At 41.3% G+C, this 19,160-nt stretch overlaps 1 protein-coding gene and 1 pseudogene across 3 annotated transcripts in view; both read left to right on the top strand.

Moving 5' to 3' along the window:
- MICOS10 (mitochondrial contact site and cristae organizing system subunit 10) overlaps positions 1-19,160 on the top strand; it is a 31,037-nt gene that overhangs the window by 9,485 nt on the left and 2,392 nt on the right. For both annotated transcript variants that reach the window (XM_015129715.3, XM_028838673.2), the window contains exons 2-3: positions 17,033-17,080; positions 18,385-18,494. In XM_015129715.3, coding sequence (XP_014985201.2) covers positions 17,033-17,080; positions 18,385-18,494 — 158 coding nt within the window. The remainder of the gene's footprint in view (positions 1-17,032; positions 17,081-18,384; positions 18,495-19,160) is intronic.
- LOC106996615 (small ribosomal subunit protein uS11 pseudogene) lies at positions 376-2,369 on the top strand (annotated as a pseudogene). The gene has a single exon (XR_001442736.3). The product of XR_001442736.3 is annotated as a small ribosomal subunit protein uS11 pseudogene (transcript).

Here is a 19,160-nt window from a genome sequence, read left to right as displayed (position 1 = left end):
GACAAATAGAAAAGGCAAAGAGGGGAATAACATTTTGTAGTTTCTTAATTTCTAGTGTGTCTTGAGATAGGTCTCTATATGCAGCTCAGTTAACAGAGATGAAAGTTACTGGTTTGTCATGCATTCATCTTCATGAAAAGAAAGGATTTGGCCTTGCTTCTTCCTTGTTAAGAAAGTATATGGCCAGGGCTGGGCATGGTGGCTCACACCTGTAATCCCAGCACTTTGGGAGGCTGAGGAGGGTGGGTCACCTGAGGTCAGGAGTTTGAGACCAGCCTGGCCAATATGGTGAAACCCCATCTCTACTAAAAATACAAAAATTGGCTGGGTGTGGCAGCGCATGCCTGTAATCCCAGCTGCACAGGAGGCTGAGGCAGGAGAATTGCTTGAACCTGGGAAGGGGAGGTTGTAGTGAGCCGAGATAGGCCATTGCACTCCAACCTGGGTGACAGAGCAAGAAGGCTCTGTCTCAAAAAAAAAAAAAAAAGAAAAAAAAGAAAAAGAAAAAAGAAAGTAGGACAGTAAAAGACTTAGCAGCTGACTTGCCTTAAAATTAACCAGCAGATTTTATGTATTTGTTCAATAATCAAGTATAGTTAAATTGCTTGAAGTCATTTTAATGTTTAAAAAAATACTAAAAGAGGCCATTGAATAGTCATGGAAAAAGAAAGCAAATTATTGTTTTTCTTTAAGTATCAGTTCATCTGATAGATGTGGGTTACCACAAAGCATTGGTGGCTCACCAAAAATGCCTGTTGGTAGCCTGTGTTTGCAAACTGATACCTCTCTATTTCATGGAGTGATATCAATTAGGTTATACTTAAATACTTCAAAGGCTTTTGATTGTTTATTGGTTTGGGTTTTAAATTAGTACATGTTAATTGTTGAATTGGGTAGCCACATTTTGTTTGTCTTAGGTATATTTAAACAATGTGACCAAAAATACTTTTTCCATTTGCGGCAGCAATATGAATAATGGAACATTGTGACCTTCTAGAGAAGTATTTTCTGTTAGTATTACAGAATAATGTAATTAGGCGCTATATGGAACTTGAAAACATACTTAAATTTTTGTTCTGGCTGTGGTTTCATGCTTTCCTAAAATGTGGCCTGTAACAGTTTATTAGTAAATACGCTGAATTGCTTTCTTTGGCAAGTACATTTTGGTATTGAATCCAAGTAAAAACACAAATATTTACTTATAAAAGTCATTTGGTGTAGTAATATTTTTCCTATGGCCACTGACCCACTAGTGAAATGTTAGGGCATTGCTAGATTGGATCCTGTTTATTTAAAGGCCAAGAGAGGGAGAGAAAGAGAAAGCTAACATTAATCGAATGCCTATTATGCCATCATATTTGGTACACTATTATCTCTTTTTTGCTTTCCCAGCAACTTGGGAAGTTTATATTCTCTCTGTTTTTCCAGCAAGAAAAGTAATGCTCAAAGAAGTTTATAGAAATTGAGAAGCTGATTTTTAAATCTCTGAAAATGTAAACAATCCAAAATAGCCAAACCAATTTTCAAAAAGAACAAAGTTGAGATTCTTGTATTAGCTGATTTTAAGGCTTACAGTAAAGCTACAAGACAGTGTGGTGGTGGAGAAGAGCTGCACATATAAATCAGTAAAATAGGATAAAGTCCAGAAATAGACCCATACATAAATGGTCAATTCGTTTTTGACAAGGCAATTTAATGGAGAAAGGAAAATATTTTCAGCAAACCATGCTAAAACAACTAGGTTTCCATATAGAAAAAAAAATGAGCCTCGCTTAAAAGGATCGTAGACCTAAATATAAAAGCTAAAACTGTAAAACCTATAAGAGCTTTCCAGTGTGGAGTCTGGAGACAACGTGCAGAAATGGCATCTCAAAAGGGGAAGGAAAAGAAGGAAGAACAGGTCATCAGCCTCAGACCTCAGGTGGCTGAAGGGGAGAATATATTTGGTGTCTGCCATATATTTGCATCCTTCAGTGACACTTTTGTCCATGTCATGGATCTTTCTGGCAAACAAACCGTCACCATGTGACTGGTGGGATGAAGGGGAAAGCAGACCGAGATGAATCCTTGCTATGTTGGCCACCCAGGATGTGGCCCAGAGGTGCAAGGAGCTGGGTATCATTGCCCTACACATCCAACTCCGAGCCACAGGAGGAAATAGGACCAAGACCCTTGGACCTGGGGCCCAGTTGGCCCTCAGAGCCCTTGTCTGCTCTGGTATGAAGATCAGGAGAATTGAGGACGCCACCCCCATCCCCTCTGACAGCACTCACAGGAATGGGGGTTGCCGTGGTCGCCGTCTGTGAACAAGACTCCTCAAAATATTTTCTGTTAATAAATTGCCTTCATGTAAAAAAAAAATAAAAAAAGTAAAACCTGTAAGAGAAAATCCTTTGTGACCTTGGGGTCAGAAAAGATTTTGGGGGATACAAAAAGCAGTTTCAAAGAAAACTGATATACTGGATTTGATAAAAATTAAAAACTTTTGCTCTTTGAATCGCACTATTAAGAAAGCAAAAAGGCATGTGTCTTTACAGCAGCATGATTTATAATCCTTTGGTTATATACCCAGTAATGGGATGGCTGGGTCAAATGGTATTTCTAGTTCTAGATCCCTGAGGAATCGCCACACTGTTTTCCACAATGGTTGAACTAGTTTACAGTCCCACCAACAGTGTAAAAGTGTTCCTATTTCTCCACATTCTCTCCAGCACCTGTTGTTTTGACTTTTTAATGATCGTCATTCTAACTGGTATGAGATGGTATCTCACTGTGGGTTTGATTTGCATTTCTCTGATGGCCAGTGATGATGAACATTTTTTCATGTGTCTGTTGGTTGCATAAATGTCTTCTTTTGAGAAGCGTCTGTTCATATCCTTTGCTCGCTTGTTGATGGTGTTTTGTTTTTTTCTTGTAAATTTGTTTAAGTTCTTTGTAGATTCTGGATATTAGCCCTTTATCAATTTATTGTGGCACTATTCACAGTAGCAAAGACTTGGAACCAACCCAAACGTCCATCAATGACAGACTGGATTAAGAAAATGTGGCACATATACACCATGGAATACTATGCAGCCATAAGAAACGATGAGTTCATGTCCTTTCTAGGGACATGGATGAAGCTGGAAACCATCATTCTCAGCAAACTATCGCAAGGACAAAAAACCAAACACTGCATGTTCTCACTCATAGGTGGGAATTGAACAGTGAGAACACTTGGACACAGGAAGGGGAACATCACACACTGGGGCCTGTTGTGGAGTTGGGGGAAGGGGGAAGGATAGCATTAGGAGATATACCTTATGTAAATGACGAGTTAATGGGTGCAGCACACCAACATGGCACATGTATACATATGTAACAAACCTGCATGTTGTGCACATGTACCCTAGAACTTAAAGTATAATAAACAAACAAACAAAAAAAGAAAACAAAAAGGCAAGCCACAGAATGGGAGAATATACTTGTAATACACATGTCTGATAAAGGGCTTAGAATTCATAAAGATCTCATAATTTTAAGGTTCCCCAGCCCCCACAGACTCAGGGTCTCGCATGTTGCTCAGGCTACTACTTCTGGCCTCGAGCAATCCTCCTGCCCCAGCCTCCCAAAATTCTGCAATTTAAGATGTGAGCCACTTTTCCCAGCTTTTTTTTTTTTTTTTTTTTTTTGAGATGGGATCTCACTCTGTCACCCTTGCTGGAGTGCGGTGGCACAGTCACGGGAGCCTCAGCCTCCCGGACTCATGATCCTCCCACATCAAGCCTCCTAAGTAGCTAGGACTACAGGTGCATGCTACCACATCAGGCTAATTTTTAAAAAAATTTTCTTTAATCATAAGAAGACAACAACACATGGGTAAAATTATACCAGTGGTGGATAGGCACATGAAAAGATACTTAACATCAGTGGCTGTTAGCGAAATGCAAATTAAAATCATGAGATATACCTACACACCCATTAAAGTAGCTAACATTTTTAAAACCTGCCAATACTAAGTGTTGATTAAGCTGTGAAGCAACTGAGACTCTTATACGCTGTTCATGGGAATGGGAAATGGTAGAATCACTTTGGAAGACTGTTTAACTGTTTCTTATAAAGTTAAACATATGATATAGCCATTCTACTCCTAGATATTTACCAAAGAGAAATGAAAACATATCCACACAAAGACTTACACATGAGTGTTCATAGCAGCTTTATTTGTAAGAGTTAAAAAACTGGAAACAACTGAGATACCCATCAGTTGGTTAATGGAAAAACAAAATGTGGTCTGTCCTTAAAGTGGAGTATCAGTAATAAAAGGAAACCAACTACTTTTATATAACAACGTGGATACATTTCAGAATCATTTTGTTGAGTGATAGAAGCTGGACACAAAAGAATACATGCTGTATGATTCTAGTCACATACAGATTTCTAGGAAATACAAACCAATCTAATGAAATTGAAGGAAAGAGGGGGAAAAACAGAATAATTAAAATGACTAAAGAAAGCATAGTCCAGCTGGGTGTGTGGCTCAAGCCTGTAATCCCAGTACTTTGGGTAGCCGAGGCGGGCGGATCACGAGGTCAAGAGATGAGACCATCCTGGCCAACATGGTGAAACCCCGTCTCTACTAAAAATAAAAAAATTAGCTGAGTATGGTGGTGTGCACCTGTAATCCCAGCTACTCGGGAGGGTGAGGCAGGAGAATCTCTTGAACCTGGGAGGCAGAGGTTGCAGTTAGCTGAGATCACACCACTGCACTCCAGTCTGGGGACAGAGGGAGACTCCATCTCAAAAAAAAAAAAAAAAAAAATCATAGCCCATAATTCTTAGGTCTCGTAAACTTGTCATTTTTAAAAATAGAAGGTACAGATTGTTTTAAAATGCTCTTTAGATAGATAACATGAAAGAGAAAGAAAGGATAAATGAGTACACATTAGAAAAAATGTTGGAGGCTCTAGATAAATGAGGAGGTGGTCTAAGAAGACAGCAAATCAAAGCCACCCCTTCCCCCCCAACCCCCACCTCCGGCTTTTTTTTTTTTTTTTGGAGACAAGGCCTTACTGTTGCCCAGGCTGGAGTACAGTGGCACAATTGTGGCTCACTGCAACCTCCACCTCCTGGCCTCAAGCGATCCTGCTGCCTCAGCCTCCAGAGCAGCTGGGATTACAGGCTCGCACCACCATGCCCAGCTAGCAGATTGATCTTAACGGATACTGAGAGACAAGGTATATTTGGGAGGAGTCGAAATCTAGTGCTTTTACTTCAATTTTCTTTATCCAATCTAAGCCATTAGGATGCTTAGGATAATTTATAATTATTGTAACACTCTGACATAATTGTCGACAGATTTGTAGACTTACTTTACTTTGACAAATGTTTACAAGTTAGAACAAATGTTTCTGATTGTTTGTCAGAACCTGCACATATAAAGCACTCAGAATTCCTGTTTGATAGATTTTAAATGATTAACTAAAGCAACTGATTTAAGCAACATAATTCACTTTTTACTAGGAAGGTAGTCTTAAGAAAGCTGCGAGTTTCTTGGCATCATTTCAGATGACTAAGTTGAAATTCATTTGCTGTAGGAGTTTTTTATTTATTTCTCCTTTTTTTTTTTTTTTTTTTTTTTTTTTTTGAGACAGGGTCTCGCTCTGTCACCCAGGCTGGAAGGCTGGAGTGCAATGGCAGGATCTTGGCTCACTGCAACCCCCACCTCCCGGGTTCAAGCATTTCTCCTTCCTCAGCCTCCCAAGTAGCTGGGATTACAGGCGCCCACCACCACACCTGGCCACTTCTTGTATTTTTAGTAGAGACGGGGTTTCACCGTATTGGCCAGACTGGTCTTGAACTCCTGACCTCAAGTGATCCCCTAACTTCAGCCTCCCAAAGTGCTGGGATTACAGGCGTGAGCCACTGTGCCTGGTCAAAATTTTTAATTTCTTTACCATTTCAGCATAGTCCTGTATGTGAGAAACCATGAGCTTGTTAGCTCATAAATATCCTATTCTGATTAGATGCAAAAATATATTACTGTTTCAATCACATATTTTGTCTTGACACTAAAATAAATGCTACTCATTGTATGTATTCCCAGACAAGATTATGGAGAACTTACCTTTCTCTCTATTCCAGCTGCAACTGGATTTTTTTTTTTTTTTTTTTTTTTTTGAGACAGGGTCTTCCTCTGTCACTCAGGCTGGAGTGCAGTGGCACAATCACATCTCACTGCAGAGTGCTGGAATTACAGGTGTGAGCCACCATGCCCGGCCTCAACTTGAAATTTATTTTAGCTCATAACTTCTACTCTAGAAGATGTTTTAAGGCCGGGTGCGGTGGCTCACACCTATAATCCCAGCACTTTGGGAGACCAAGGCAGGTGGATCACTTGAGGTCAGGAGTTCAAGACCAACCTGGCCGACATGGTGAAACCCTGTCTCTACTAAAAATCCAAAATTAGCTGGGCATGGTGCACGCGCCTGTAGTCCCAGCTGCTTGGGAGGCTGAGGCAGGAGAATCGCTTGAACCTGGGAGGTAGAGGTTGCAGTGAGCCGAGATCAAGCCAGTGTGCTATAGCCTGGTGACAGAGTGAGACTTCATCTCAAAAACATATTTTTTCTTTATGAAAGCTAAATTCTTTTTTTTTTTTTTAATTTTATTATTTATTTATTTATTTTTGAGATGGAATCTCGCTCTGTTGCCCAGGATGGAGTGCAGTGGCGCGATCTCCACTCACTGCAAGCTCCACCTTCTGGGTTCACACCATTCTCCTGCCTCAGCCTCCCAAGTAACTGGGACTGCAGGTGCCCCCTACCGCGCCTGGCTATTTTTTTTTTTTTTTTTTTTTGTATTTTTAATAGAGACGGGGTTTCACCATGTTAGCCAGGGTGGTCTCCATCTCCTGACCTCGTGATCCGCCCACCTCAGCTTCCCAAAGTGCTGGGATTACAGGTGTGAGCCACCATGCCAGGCCAATTCTTGGTTTTATAATGTATGCAAGTCCAGGGATTTGGAGAGGTTTTTTATGGGGCTTGGTAGAGTAGTGCAACCTTTAAGAAAGACTCTAGCCAGGCGTGGTGAGTCATGCCTGTAACCCCAGCACTTTGGGAGACAGGCAGGTGGATCACCTGAGGTCAGGGGTTCGAGACCAGCCTGGCCAACATGGTGGAACCCCACCTCCATTAAAAATACAAAAATTAGCTGCATGTGGGGGCACGTACCTGTAATCCCAGCTACTTGGGAGGCTGAGGCACGAGAATCACTTGACCCCAGGAAACGGAGGTTGCAGTGAGCCAAGATCGCTCCACTGCATTCCAGCCTCGGCGACACAGTGACACTGTCTCAAAAAAGAAAGACCCTAGAGTGCCGCTGTACTGTCATGTCAGCTGGGTGCTGCTTCCTTGTCTTACTGTCCTTGCCGGATTTTAGCAGGCTCTCAGAAGGCCTGAAACTCAGGCAGATTCTTTCAACACCTCTTCAGATGCTGACTTGGGATATCATCGTTTGTATCAACACATCCTAAATGCAGAAACATGGGTGTACTTAAAAATATTTGACTGCCTTTTCTGTTTGTCTTTGTCCATGAGGCTTTTTAATATACTCTTTCCTATGGATCCCTGATCTATGAATTGTCATTAAGTGTGGCCACTTCCCCCTTCTCAGAAGTTCCTAGTCCTGGTCAAACCCTTGCTTTTGCCTGTACTGGTTGTCTTCCATACCATCTCTTTCATTTCTGCCTATCATGGAATACAGGAAAGGTGGAGGGAGGGCTATCGAGAGACCACAGGATGCAAGGCCGTAACATTTCCAGTCAGATGAGCCGAGAAGAGTCTGAAGTCTGGACCTTATCTCCCACTTGCAGTTGCTTTGGGGCTGCAGAAGCCAACTGGTATTTTCACCTCTGATGGCAGCTTCTTCAGATCTGTCCTCATTGCTGCCATAGTGAACGACAAAAAGTACACATCTGATGTATAGCTTCTCTACTTAATTCCGTCTGTTGCTTCCTTATTGCTTACAGGGTAGAGGCCACGATCCTTAGATGGTTGGCATAAAAGGTTGTCTTGCTTTATCTCCTACCTCACACTTGATAATTTGGCAGCAAGGAGCTTGCTGTAGCTCCTGTCTCTTGCCACCTTCCCTCCCACTTCCTTCTCTAGCCCCCCTGGACAGTGGGTATCCTCAGTGCTCCTAGTACATCCTGTTTCTGTCATTGTACCCTGTACTTCGCGGGTCTGATTATCAGCTGGCTCCAACACTGAAACAGTGAACATAGTGCAGGAACTTATCATTCCCCAGGGCGTGGCATAGTGCCTGGCACACAGTAGGTACACGATTTGTATAATTAAGGAAATGCCCACACATAATGTTGGCCATAAAGAAGTTTGGAAGATGTTGAGTTTTCCTGTGGTGGGTTTAAAATGTATTATAATAGCTTCATATGTCTGTGAGGAGGCTGCACTGGGAGCAGTATAGTGTCGGGATGAAGCACCATGCCTCTGGAGTCAGGCTGCCTGGCTCACATCTCACATGTCTGACCTGAGGTTCTGTGCCTCAGTATCTCTATAAAATGGGGCTCATAAAATAAGTTTATTGTGAAGATTAGATGAGAAAATTTAATCCTTGAGCATAAGTGCTTAGTGAATGCTATTCCTTTTATTTACTATTCCAGAAAACAATGTAGATGTTTTTATAAATCAAGTTATATTATATTTTATTTATTTATTTATTTATTTATTTTTGAGACAGAGTCCTACTCTGTCACTCAGGCTGGAGTGCTGTGGCGTGATATTCAGCTCACAGCAACCTCTGCCTCCCAGGTTCAAGAATCCAGTTATATTTTAGATTGATTAAGGGAATTTAGTGTTAAAAGATTATCTGATGCCTGTTGTAAGTAGCATCATTGTTTTTATAATTATCCGGGTAGAAGTTCTCAGCTTTTTCTTTGACAGCCTTTCCCCACTCACCTCACCTTATAAAAAAGCCCAGATACATACATACCCCCCACACCCACACATACACCCACACCCCCACTCTCTCTTTCACACACACATTCAGTCACCTCTCTCTTAGACACACACGCACACCACTCTCTGTTTTTTTGTTTGTTTGTTTGTTTGTTTGTATTTTTAGTAGAGACAGGGTTTCACCGTGTTAGCCAGGATGGTCTCGATCTCCTGACCTCATGATCCGCCCGCCTCGGCCTCCCAAAGTGCTAGGATTACAGGTGTGAGCCACCGCGCCCGGCCACCACTCACTCTCTTAATGGATTGTTAAGCCCTATATATTCTGCCAGCAAAATGCTCTTCCTTTCCAAGCAATCCTACACACCTTAGAAGAATCTGCCTAGAGCAGAGCTTCAGTCATGTTATTCCTTCTAAAACATTCTTTAGGGAAGCCCACTGCTGACTGAGTGAAGTGCTGTAGACCCAGCTTCTGGTGCCTTCTGCAGAAAGGCCCGAGATTCCTTTGTAGCCTCCTCTCCTGCTGTCCTGGATGTGCCTCATGCTTCAGCTGGATTGGGCCACTCCTCAGTTCCCTGCACTGCCCTGCTTTTCTGCCACTGAGTGGAGTGCATTCCCTTCTCCACAAACTTTGGCTGTTAAATGTCTGCCCTTCTGAGACAACTCAAACGCCACCTTCTTTTTGACAACTTAAAAAAAATCTCCCTAGCCAAATGTATTCCCATCTGCCTTCTCTTGACCCATAGAACAGTGTCATTTCATGGCACTGCGGTTATGCTTTTAATCAGTTTTCTGGGTGAAATGGACTTCTTTCTGACTTCTTACCCTTCTTTATCACAAGCTCCCCAGGGAAGAGACTGTCTTATTTCTCTGTGATCCTTGCTGAAGCCAGTACTCTTGCCCTTTAGTGCTCAGTAAATATTTGGACTTTCGATTTGTTCTTGAAGTTTTTTTTTTTTGTTTTTTTTTTTTTTTTTTTTTGGTGGGGGAAGAAGGTGAATCACAGTTACTATGTGCAATGTACTGTTCTTCCAAGGGTTTTACACATCTCGTGCGGTTTCATCCTCACACTGTTCCCCAGTTAGAGAAAGGCACTGTTAGTGTTCTTCTTTGCCATATGCAGAAAGTGAAACATAGAGAAGTTACATAGTTTGCCCAGGGACTGAGACACACAGCTAGTAAATAATCTAATAGTATTCACAATCGTTTTAACCTGTCTTACCCCAAATCCTTATAACCTCAAAACTGAAGAATAATCATTGTACAACACTTTCCTTCCCTGCCCCCCGACCCCGAGACAGAGTCTTGCTCTATTGCCCAAGGCTGGTGGAGTGCAGTGGCACAATCGGGTCACTGCAGCCTTGACCTCCCAGGCTCAAGCGATCTTCCCACCTCAGCCCCCCACAGCCCCCGAGTAAAGCTGGGACTACAGGTGTGCGCCACCATGCCCTGCTAAACTTTCCATTTTTCAAAGAATAAACACTCTATACTGGACTGATATTCTCCAAGGATAAAGGAAATCTTCCCGAGTGCCTTCTACTTAATAAATGTTAATAAATGTTGATCAAGTCAGTGTATGAAGGGAAATACGTTAATGATGCTGTTTCTCCATTGAGTTTTTTTTTTTTTTTTTGAATTTTTATTTTTTACACGGAGTCTTGCTCTGTCACCCAGGCTGGAGTGCAGTTGGCGTGGTCTTGGCTCACTGTAACCTTTGCCTCCCAGGTTCAAGTAATTCTGCCTCAACTCCCGAGTAGCTGGGACTACAGGTGCATGCCACCACCCAGCTAATTTTTGTATTTTTAGTGGAGATGGGTTTCACCACGTTGGCCAGGCTGGTCTTGAACTCCTGACCTCAGGTGATCCGCCTGACTCGGCCTCCCAAAGTGCTGAGATTATAGGTGTGAGCCACTGTACCAGGCCACTTTCCACTGATTGATTGATTGATTGATTGATTGATGTATGTATGTATTTATTTTGAGACAAAGTCTCGCACTGTCGCTCAGGCTGGAGTGCAGTGGCCGGATCTCAGCTCACTGCAAGCTCCGCCTCCCGGGTTTACGCCATTCTCCTGCCTCAGCCTCCCGAGTAGCTGGGACTACAGGCGCCCACTGCCGCGCCCGGCTAATTTTTTGTATTTTTAGTAGAGACGGGGTTTCACCGTGTTAGCCAGGATGGTCTCAATCTCCTGACCTCGTGATCCTCCCGCCTCGGCCTCCCAAAGTGCTGGGATTACAGGCGTGAGCTACCGCGCCCGGCCACATTGAATTTTTTATTTGAATCATAGAATAGACATTAACACAATAGCTATAATGATGTATAAATAGGATATAATGAATCCCCGATTCTTATATTTAATTTCACAAGGATGAGAATCCAGTTACTGCTGGTACAATTGAGGAGGAGCTGGAGATATTGGAGATGTTAGGGGAAAAGGGAGTCCATAGAAAATACCCTTTTCAGCAGTTTATAGACCTCAGCGCATTTGGATTCATTGTATCTCCAACCAGTGCACAGAAGTAAGGAAAGTATTTTCTGGCTTGATTTGTTGACGATTTCTCATTGTTTCTAAGTAATTCAGGTTTTTGTTGCCACTCCTGTAGGTCAAACATCTGTGGTTTCTGTTTCCTGGAGGGGCTGCAGAGTAACATAGTCGTAAATTAACCATGGATAGTGTTAAAATCCAGAAAAACACACTGTTGTCATATGTAACAAGAGACAGTCACCTTGCTGCTCTGCTGACCTCTTCATGAGTTCTATCCCTTTGTGTAGGAAAGAGCCATGACTCGGAGTCAGACAGCCTGGGTTTGAATTCTACTTTTTATAGGTTTTCATAATAAACTTTATAATGTGATACACTGCCTGACACTTTGTAGATGTTAGTACCTCCAAAGCACACCCCCCATAAATGTGACCTGTCTTTAATGTGTTTATCTAAACTTACCAATTTTGTATCTTTTTTCTCAGCTTCCCTTTAATAATTAATCTTCAGAGCTGCTTCTCATTTTCCTACATACTTTATCTACATGTGCATTAACGAATTATATTTTGGTAAAATTTCTTCAACTATGTTTCTTGTTTTATGCATTCTTAGAAGCTGTATGGCTGTCAGAATTCTGAAAGTTGAACTAAGTGCTTACATAGTCATTTAAAAGGACCCCTTTTTGAGTTTGGCTTTTCTTGAAGCAGAGCACACCAGTAATGACTCCACATTTACCTTTCATATCTTTGTTCCTTTCCGTTGCCTGGTTTGTTTGCTTGTTCTAATCAGAATCCTGGTAATTGATGTCCACCCGAGAAATCCCTGCAGATGTTCTAGCCCCTGTCTAGTCCAGATAGCCACAGGAAGGGTAAGGTCTTGTAAAATAGCCACCTTCTTAGTATGTTTCCTAAATGCCCTATGGCAGTGTTGACTTTTGAGAAGCTGATTAATACAGACTAAAATCACCATCTCTGAGTCCTTGGTCTGGCACTTTCACATGAATGGCATTTACATGTGGACACCTGGGACAATCTGTCTTTTCCTCAAAGGATTAAGTAACACAGTTTGAAGCTGACTTAAAACTATTTTTTCCCTCATTAATGGGGCCCTGAGCATCTTTCATAAATCAGAAATGTGTCTTGGAAATGTAATTCTCACTAAACTCAGTTCCAAGGGTATTTTCTATAAAAGCACATTCTTGTTTGTTCTGTCATAACACATGCATTTGGTGATTGTAATAGCGTTGACAGAAACATGATTGAACAGGAAGCATGGCCATTATAAATGGGTCAGTTTGATATAAATTTATGTTCAAAGCACAGATATAGCTTTATTAGACACAAGACAATTCTAGGAAAATATTGATGACATTTTAAAGCAAAATGGTCTAGTTCAGCAGTAAGTCTGAAAGGATCCTCTATTTAAAAAAATGTATATATATATATATATATACACACACACACACACACACCAAAGCCTGATGTGTCATATAAACAATTGCTAATGTTGATGAAATACAGTCAGCTGTGCAAAGGGCAGGAAAAAACTGCTTCTCATTTTCAGCTGTGGCTCATCCACAGTGTGATCCTACACAGCCAGTGAGTTGTATTTTAATAAAGGATTAGCTATTATACTACAATTTTTTTTCTTTTTCAAGGTCTCACTCTGTTGTCCAGGCTGCAGTACAGTGGTATGATCAAGGCTAGCACTGCAGCCTCAACTCCCAAGCTAAAGTGATCCTCCCACCCAAGCCTCCTGAGTAGCTGGGAGCACAGGCATGCACCATCATGCCTGGCTGATTTTTATTTATTTACTCATTTATTGTTACTTTGTTTTGTTTTTGTTTTTGTAGAGATGCAGTCTGACTATGTTGCCCAGGCTGGTTTCAAACTCCTGGGCTCAAGCTATCCCCACATCTTGGCCTCCTGACGTGCTGTGATTACAGGCATGAGCTGCTGCACGCAGCCTGTATTACACTTCTGAAATCTTTTATCAGGGAGGTGGCAGAACTTACTACCACTTAGTGAATTCCATGTCAGACACTATTAGAGACTTTCCATTTTTCTAATGTAGCAACCCTGTAAGGTTGTTTTCACTCTACAGATGAGCAGGTTTTGGCTGGGTAGGGTTGACGAATTGGCCTGGGGTCAGAGAGCTGACTTGTAGGGACTGGAGCAGCGGTTTGGGCCCGGCCTGTCTTGCTGCAGCATCAGTGCTCTCGCCACTCACTCAGCAGGAGAGTACATTCAGCATTTATTTAGAAATTGGATCCTTTCTTTCAGACATGTAAGAATGAAGAAGTTTTCTAGCACAAGGCTTCTAGGATCTTAAAGACTGGTAATTCCTGTAGCTTCTCATATTTGTGAACTGCCAGTTGAATATGGTACTTAAGTTTTTGCTCATGCATCTTGATGTAAGTTATACAAAATAAAATGGAGTTACTTTGCTATTTTAACTAATCTTTTAGATGTAGATTAAAATGTAGCACTGACAACTATACCTTAGGCTTACGAATGTAGGAGCCTTGTTTAAAATGTTACATTTAAGCTGGAGTGGGGTCTTTATAATTGCCATAAGTTATTGATAGATGAAATGGGTCTATAGTCTTTTTTCCCCTTTGATCTTTTATAGAAATGTTTCCAAGTGAATTTCTGTTTCTGTTCCTCTTCAGTGAGTTGTTCTTCCTTCATTGAAAGTCCATAGGCAATTGGAACTTTTGTGAAGTTGGTTGTACAGGAGCATATGTGACTACAACTTGTTCTGTTAGGGGCTAACATCCAAAATACATTGCTGCCCCGAGACTGCAATCAGATTAGAGAGCCTACTTGTTAATTCCTGCTGATTATGTTTGCTTCTAATTCTTTGCAGTGAGGTAAAGCTTTATGATCTGTGGCATGGTGAGAACAAAGAATTTTCTAAATGTAAAATGCAGTTGCGTCGAGCAATTAGAAATTGTCCATAATTGTAATGGCCAACAACATACATTTTCCCCCTTTTCTTACCAAAACGTGGCTTCAGGTGTACATTGCTGTACCTCCATTGGTTGTTCTCCTTTTAAATTTGTTGTAAAATCCTTTTAGGCATAAGATAAGGCCTATTATCTTCTGTATCTTATCAGTATTGTATATATACTGATATATTGTATATATACTGGGCGCAGAGTTCTCTGTGCTTTTTACTGTTAAAATACCATCCGATGAAATGTTAAGGAATTGCTCCTTCTTAAAAATGTGTATTTATCTATTAGCCGGTTTTATGATGTTCTGTTGGGCACTAGGCATGTATTAAATTGCATGGTTAGACTGATTCGGAGTAATTTCATTTTAGAGGAATATGTGCCAATTCTTTTTCCTCTCCAAAAGGCATGGTTTCAGAGCATGGCCCTGTGCCTAATGTTAATTCCATAAGGCTCCTTTGTTATGTTCCCCACCCCCTACCACACGCCCGCAACTGGCCTCTGCCATGAGGAAGATGTGTGCCTATAATCAGGCATTTCTTTACTTTAGGGTTATTTGTCATTTCAGACAGCATGGACTTTTGAGAACAGGCTTAAGTTGGGGAAGGCAGGGTTACATAAACTGTATTCATTGTTAAATATTTGCTTCCAGGGAAGGTGAAAAATGCTTTGTACTTTTTCCTTTGGCTTTTTTCCTTCAAAAGAGCTTGTCATGCAACAACAAAAAGTGGCCAAAGGCAGAGAAAACTCTTCTCTTTTCCATGTTGGTTTGTTTTTATTGTAAGACAAACCTTTCATGTTTTATTGTTATGAAGTCTAAACCTGGCCTAGAGGTGCCAATCTTTAGTGGAAACAGCTGCAGAGTTGGTGTCCCCTGATCAGGTGGGACTTCTTTGAAGCAACATGTTGCCTTTTAAAAGAGAATTGTGCATGTGAGAACTTGAATCTGTAAAACTCATCAGCGGTTCCACCATTGTTTATCTTGTAAGTAACTGAGATATAGCTAACTCTAAGTAAAACATTGCAATTAAAAATCACTTTCTGAATTATTTTTTTCTGAAGAGAATAGTCTTATTACTTTTTGTCTTAAAAATACAGAAATGAGGGAAAAATCACCCTTAAGAATTGAAGATACAGCAGCCCAGCTGAACTAAGACCATAGAGCACATTCTTTGATAACTCCTTTTTGCTGGTCTGAACTGTTTATTTTTACTTCATATTTACACTTGCAGATAAATGCCTATAATAGGAACAAAACTGGGTGGTTGGGCATATATCTGAATTCTAGAGATTAAAGATTTTGATTTTCTGCTTGATATTGATTGATGTGAAAGCATTGCTCGTCTTTTTGATTGAGTGGTACTGTTAGCAATGGAGTTGGCATCATTCTTGGTCTACTGCTAGGAAAAATTGAGCATCAGATAGCTTTTTCTCCTTGGGGGAAAATAGAAGAGACAGGCATGGAGTCAGAGGGACAAGAAAAATGCTGAAATATTTTCCTTTGGGGCTTTTGATTTCTTTGCCAAAAAATTGCCTCCAGATGGAGAAGAGCAAAAGCTCTGATTGTAAGTCATTATGTTTTTACTGGCCTATCTCCCCATTCCATTGCCTGGTTTGGAATCTGTAAGCCAGTCCAAATCCTTTACCTCATTTTCTAGTACCAATTTACTGTCTTACTCATCTTCCAGCTGCAAGGAGTGAGGCAAATCGCCTTAAAATTGAACCTGTATCATTTTATAAGCCAAGCAACAGCAGCATCTTGCCAAGGAATATCAGTATCAATGGCTTCCATGTCCCTGAGGTTCTTGAATCACACCTACCAGGTCGTCTTCTTGTGTCTGTGACTTGTGCGGTAGGATTAGTCTGGGAATGAATTTAACAGGCCCTTTCGGCTTTGTGAAGACTTGTTACTACCCGGGTTGTCTAGCATTCTGAGCTGTATGGGGAGCACAGTCATGTTTTGGCTGTTATTTCACTGGCAGTGGAAATCTTGACATTCCAATTTCCCTTGAGGGGTAGTAATTGTTTAGGGGTTGAAACTCTAGAGGAATCTAACGTCTGGACATGGCAGATACAGTATCATTGAGTCTGTCAGACTTGAGCCCGGATCACTGTGCCGCAACTAACTAAACAGTATCCTCGGGCAAGTCATTTTCTTCATCTGCGGCTCTTGAGGGACGTCTTTTTCCTCTGCCTAGATATTCTGGCTTGTGTGATAGCGCAGCCTTTAGGAATTGTTCTGGATTACTGCTTTTTATCTTCCTCCAAGTGCGGAGGTGGCAAGGGAGCGCCCTGTTGGCACTATCTCCTGTTTTGGCTGTGATATCCCTCTTTGAGGTTGGTAGGAGACCCCAGGATGCTGGAGGCCACTTGCCAGCAGTGTAGAGAGGGTCGACTCCCTGCCCCACATCCCACAACTTGTCTAGAGAGAACAGGGAGTCAAGTTTTTATTTCCTGTTGGGCAGGAGAACCAAAGGCATCAGTAAAACCTCTGACAAATAAAGACAGTTAGAAATTAGAAAATTAGTTTTCTACCAAATTATTAAAGAAAATCTGTTTTACGATGTTCACATTTAAGAAATGTTAATGTTAGCTTTGTGAAGTTACTGCTATGAGATTGATGGTGTCTTTTCTCCCTCTTTGTAGGTACGGGTTTTGGATTAGGAATTGTTTTCTCACTTACCTTCTTTAAAAGTAAGTGTCACTCTGTCTTTTCAACATAATGTCGTAGTGTATACATATATGTAGCAGGGACACTTCCAGAGGACACATTGGAACCCATCAAATTGTGGGTTGTCAACCCATCCATTTATGGGGTTAGGTAGCCCATTATAAAATGAATTAGATAAAGAATGTGGACTTGAAAGAGGTCAAAATGGGTTGGGCATTTCCAGCATTCCCCTGGGCACTGAGGCAGGGTGCCTGTTATCCTAAATATGATATTATTGCAGAAGCCTGTACTTGATGCCAGTGAGTCATTTGGCCAAGTCTGCATGCTCAGATATTTCTAATTAATTGTAATTTTTTTCTAGAGGAAGTGAAAATGAGAATCTTGCTGGTAATAGAAACAAGTAGACCAAACACATACTTCTTGGTCAAAAATTCTCCTAAGCAAAGGGCAGGCAATATTCTTTTCATTCTGTGGAAGAACTTCTAAAGTTTGGATACTGAATAGATGCCGAGGGATCCTTTTGACCTCTTTCCGTGAAGACCAGTGGGAAATACTTGACTAGAGAATCATAATTAACACATAGTGCTGATATGAAAGAATCACTTACAGAGTGGCTTATGTAAACCCCATGACTTACTACTATAATCAAAGCATGTAAATAGCGGTAAAATGCTTACATCTTTTTAGAATTCATGCATCTTACTGGCTAAGATATTAGTTAAACTGAGCAGATGATTAGAACTGATATAGAAAAGTTAAAAGATTTATCTACTGTTTTCATATTTTACTACCTTTTTTTTTTTTTGAGACGGAGTCTTGCTCTGTCGCCAGGCTGGAATGCAGTGGTGCGATCTCAGCTCACTGCAACCTCCGCCTCCCTGGTTCAAGCAATTCCCCTGCCTCAGCCTCCCAAGTAGCTGGGATTACAGGCACGCACCACCATGCCCGGCTAATTTTTTGTATCTTAGTAGAGATGGGGTTTCACCATGTTGGCTAAGACGGTCTCGATCTCCTGACCTCGTGATCTGCCTACCTCGGCCTCCCAAAGTGCTGGGATTACTGGCATGAGCCACCGCACCCAGCCTTTACTACTTATTTTTCCTCAAACTTATCAGCATAGGCACTTAACAAGTATTTGCTAAACAAGTAACTTCACTAATTTACACCTCTTTTTTGGGGCCATTGTGAAACATTGATAAAAATGTATGGTTATGATAGTCATTAGTATGATGCATGTTGAATCCTAAGTAAATGTATTTAAGAGGATGGGGAGCTTTATCTTCTCTTAATAGTTCCCTATTGGGATTTTCCCTTTTCTGCTCACTAGGAAGAATGTGGCCATTAGCCTTCGGTTCTGGCATGGGATTAGGAATGGCTTACTCCAACTGTCAGCATGATTTCCAGGCTCCATATCTTCTACACGGAAAATATGTCAAAGTATGTACAGAATATATATTTCTCTTTCCTTCAGAAGAGAAAGATTTCTCCTGAGCCCCTGAAGAATTCTTTAGACTGTATGTAATGAGTAAACCATGTGTGTCACTGTGGCACCACTCTGAGATGCTAATTGCTCTTTGGCCTCCAGTGATGTCATCGCTGTTTTGGTGCTAAAGTCTCCCCTGTGCCTTCAGATGCATATGTGTGTTCAGATACATACTCATGTGCTAGCTGATTGGAATTAAGGAACCTGCTTGAACATTTATCATCAATGGTAAGGTAGATTGTGTTAACTATCTGTAAGTAGCACTTTTCGTTTAAGATCTGAGTGCCCTATAAACATCTCACATATACTTAAGCTAAACCCAAAGACTTCCGGGACCCAGCCATGATTCTGCTTTTTATTAATTTATTTTATTTTTTTGAGATGGAGCCTTGCTTTGTCGCCCAAGTTGGAATGCAGTGGCACCATCTCGGCTCACTGCAACCTCTGCCTCCCGGGTTCAAGCAATTCTCCTGCCTCAGCTTCCCGAGTAGCTGGGATTACAGGTGCCTGCCACCACGCCCGGCTAATTTTTGTATTTTAGTAGAGATGGAGTTTCACCATGTTGGCCAGGCTATGGTTCTGCTTTTTAACTGAAGAAGGCAGTCTCGACTGTAAGTGTC

The sequence above is a fragment of the Macaca mulatta genome, chromosome 1, assembly GCF_049350105.2.
Source record: "Macaca mulatta isolate MMU2019108-1 chromosome 1, T2T-MMU8v2.0, whole genome shotgun sequence".
NCBI lineage: Eukaryota > Metazoa > Chordata > Mammalia > Primates > Cercopithecidae > Macaca > Macaca mulatta.
The sequence above is the reverse complement of the archived record's forward strand: the minus strand, read 5'-3'. Positions and strand labels throughout refer to the sequence as shown.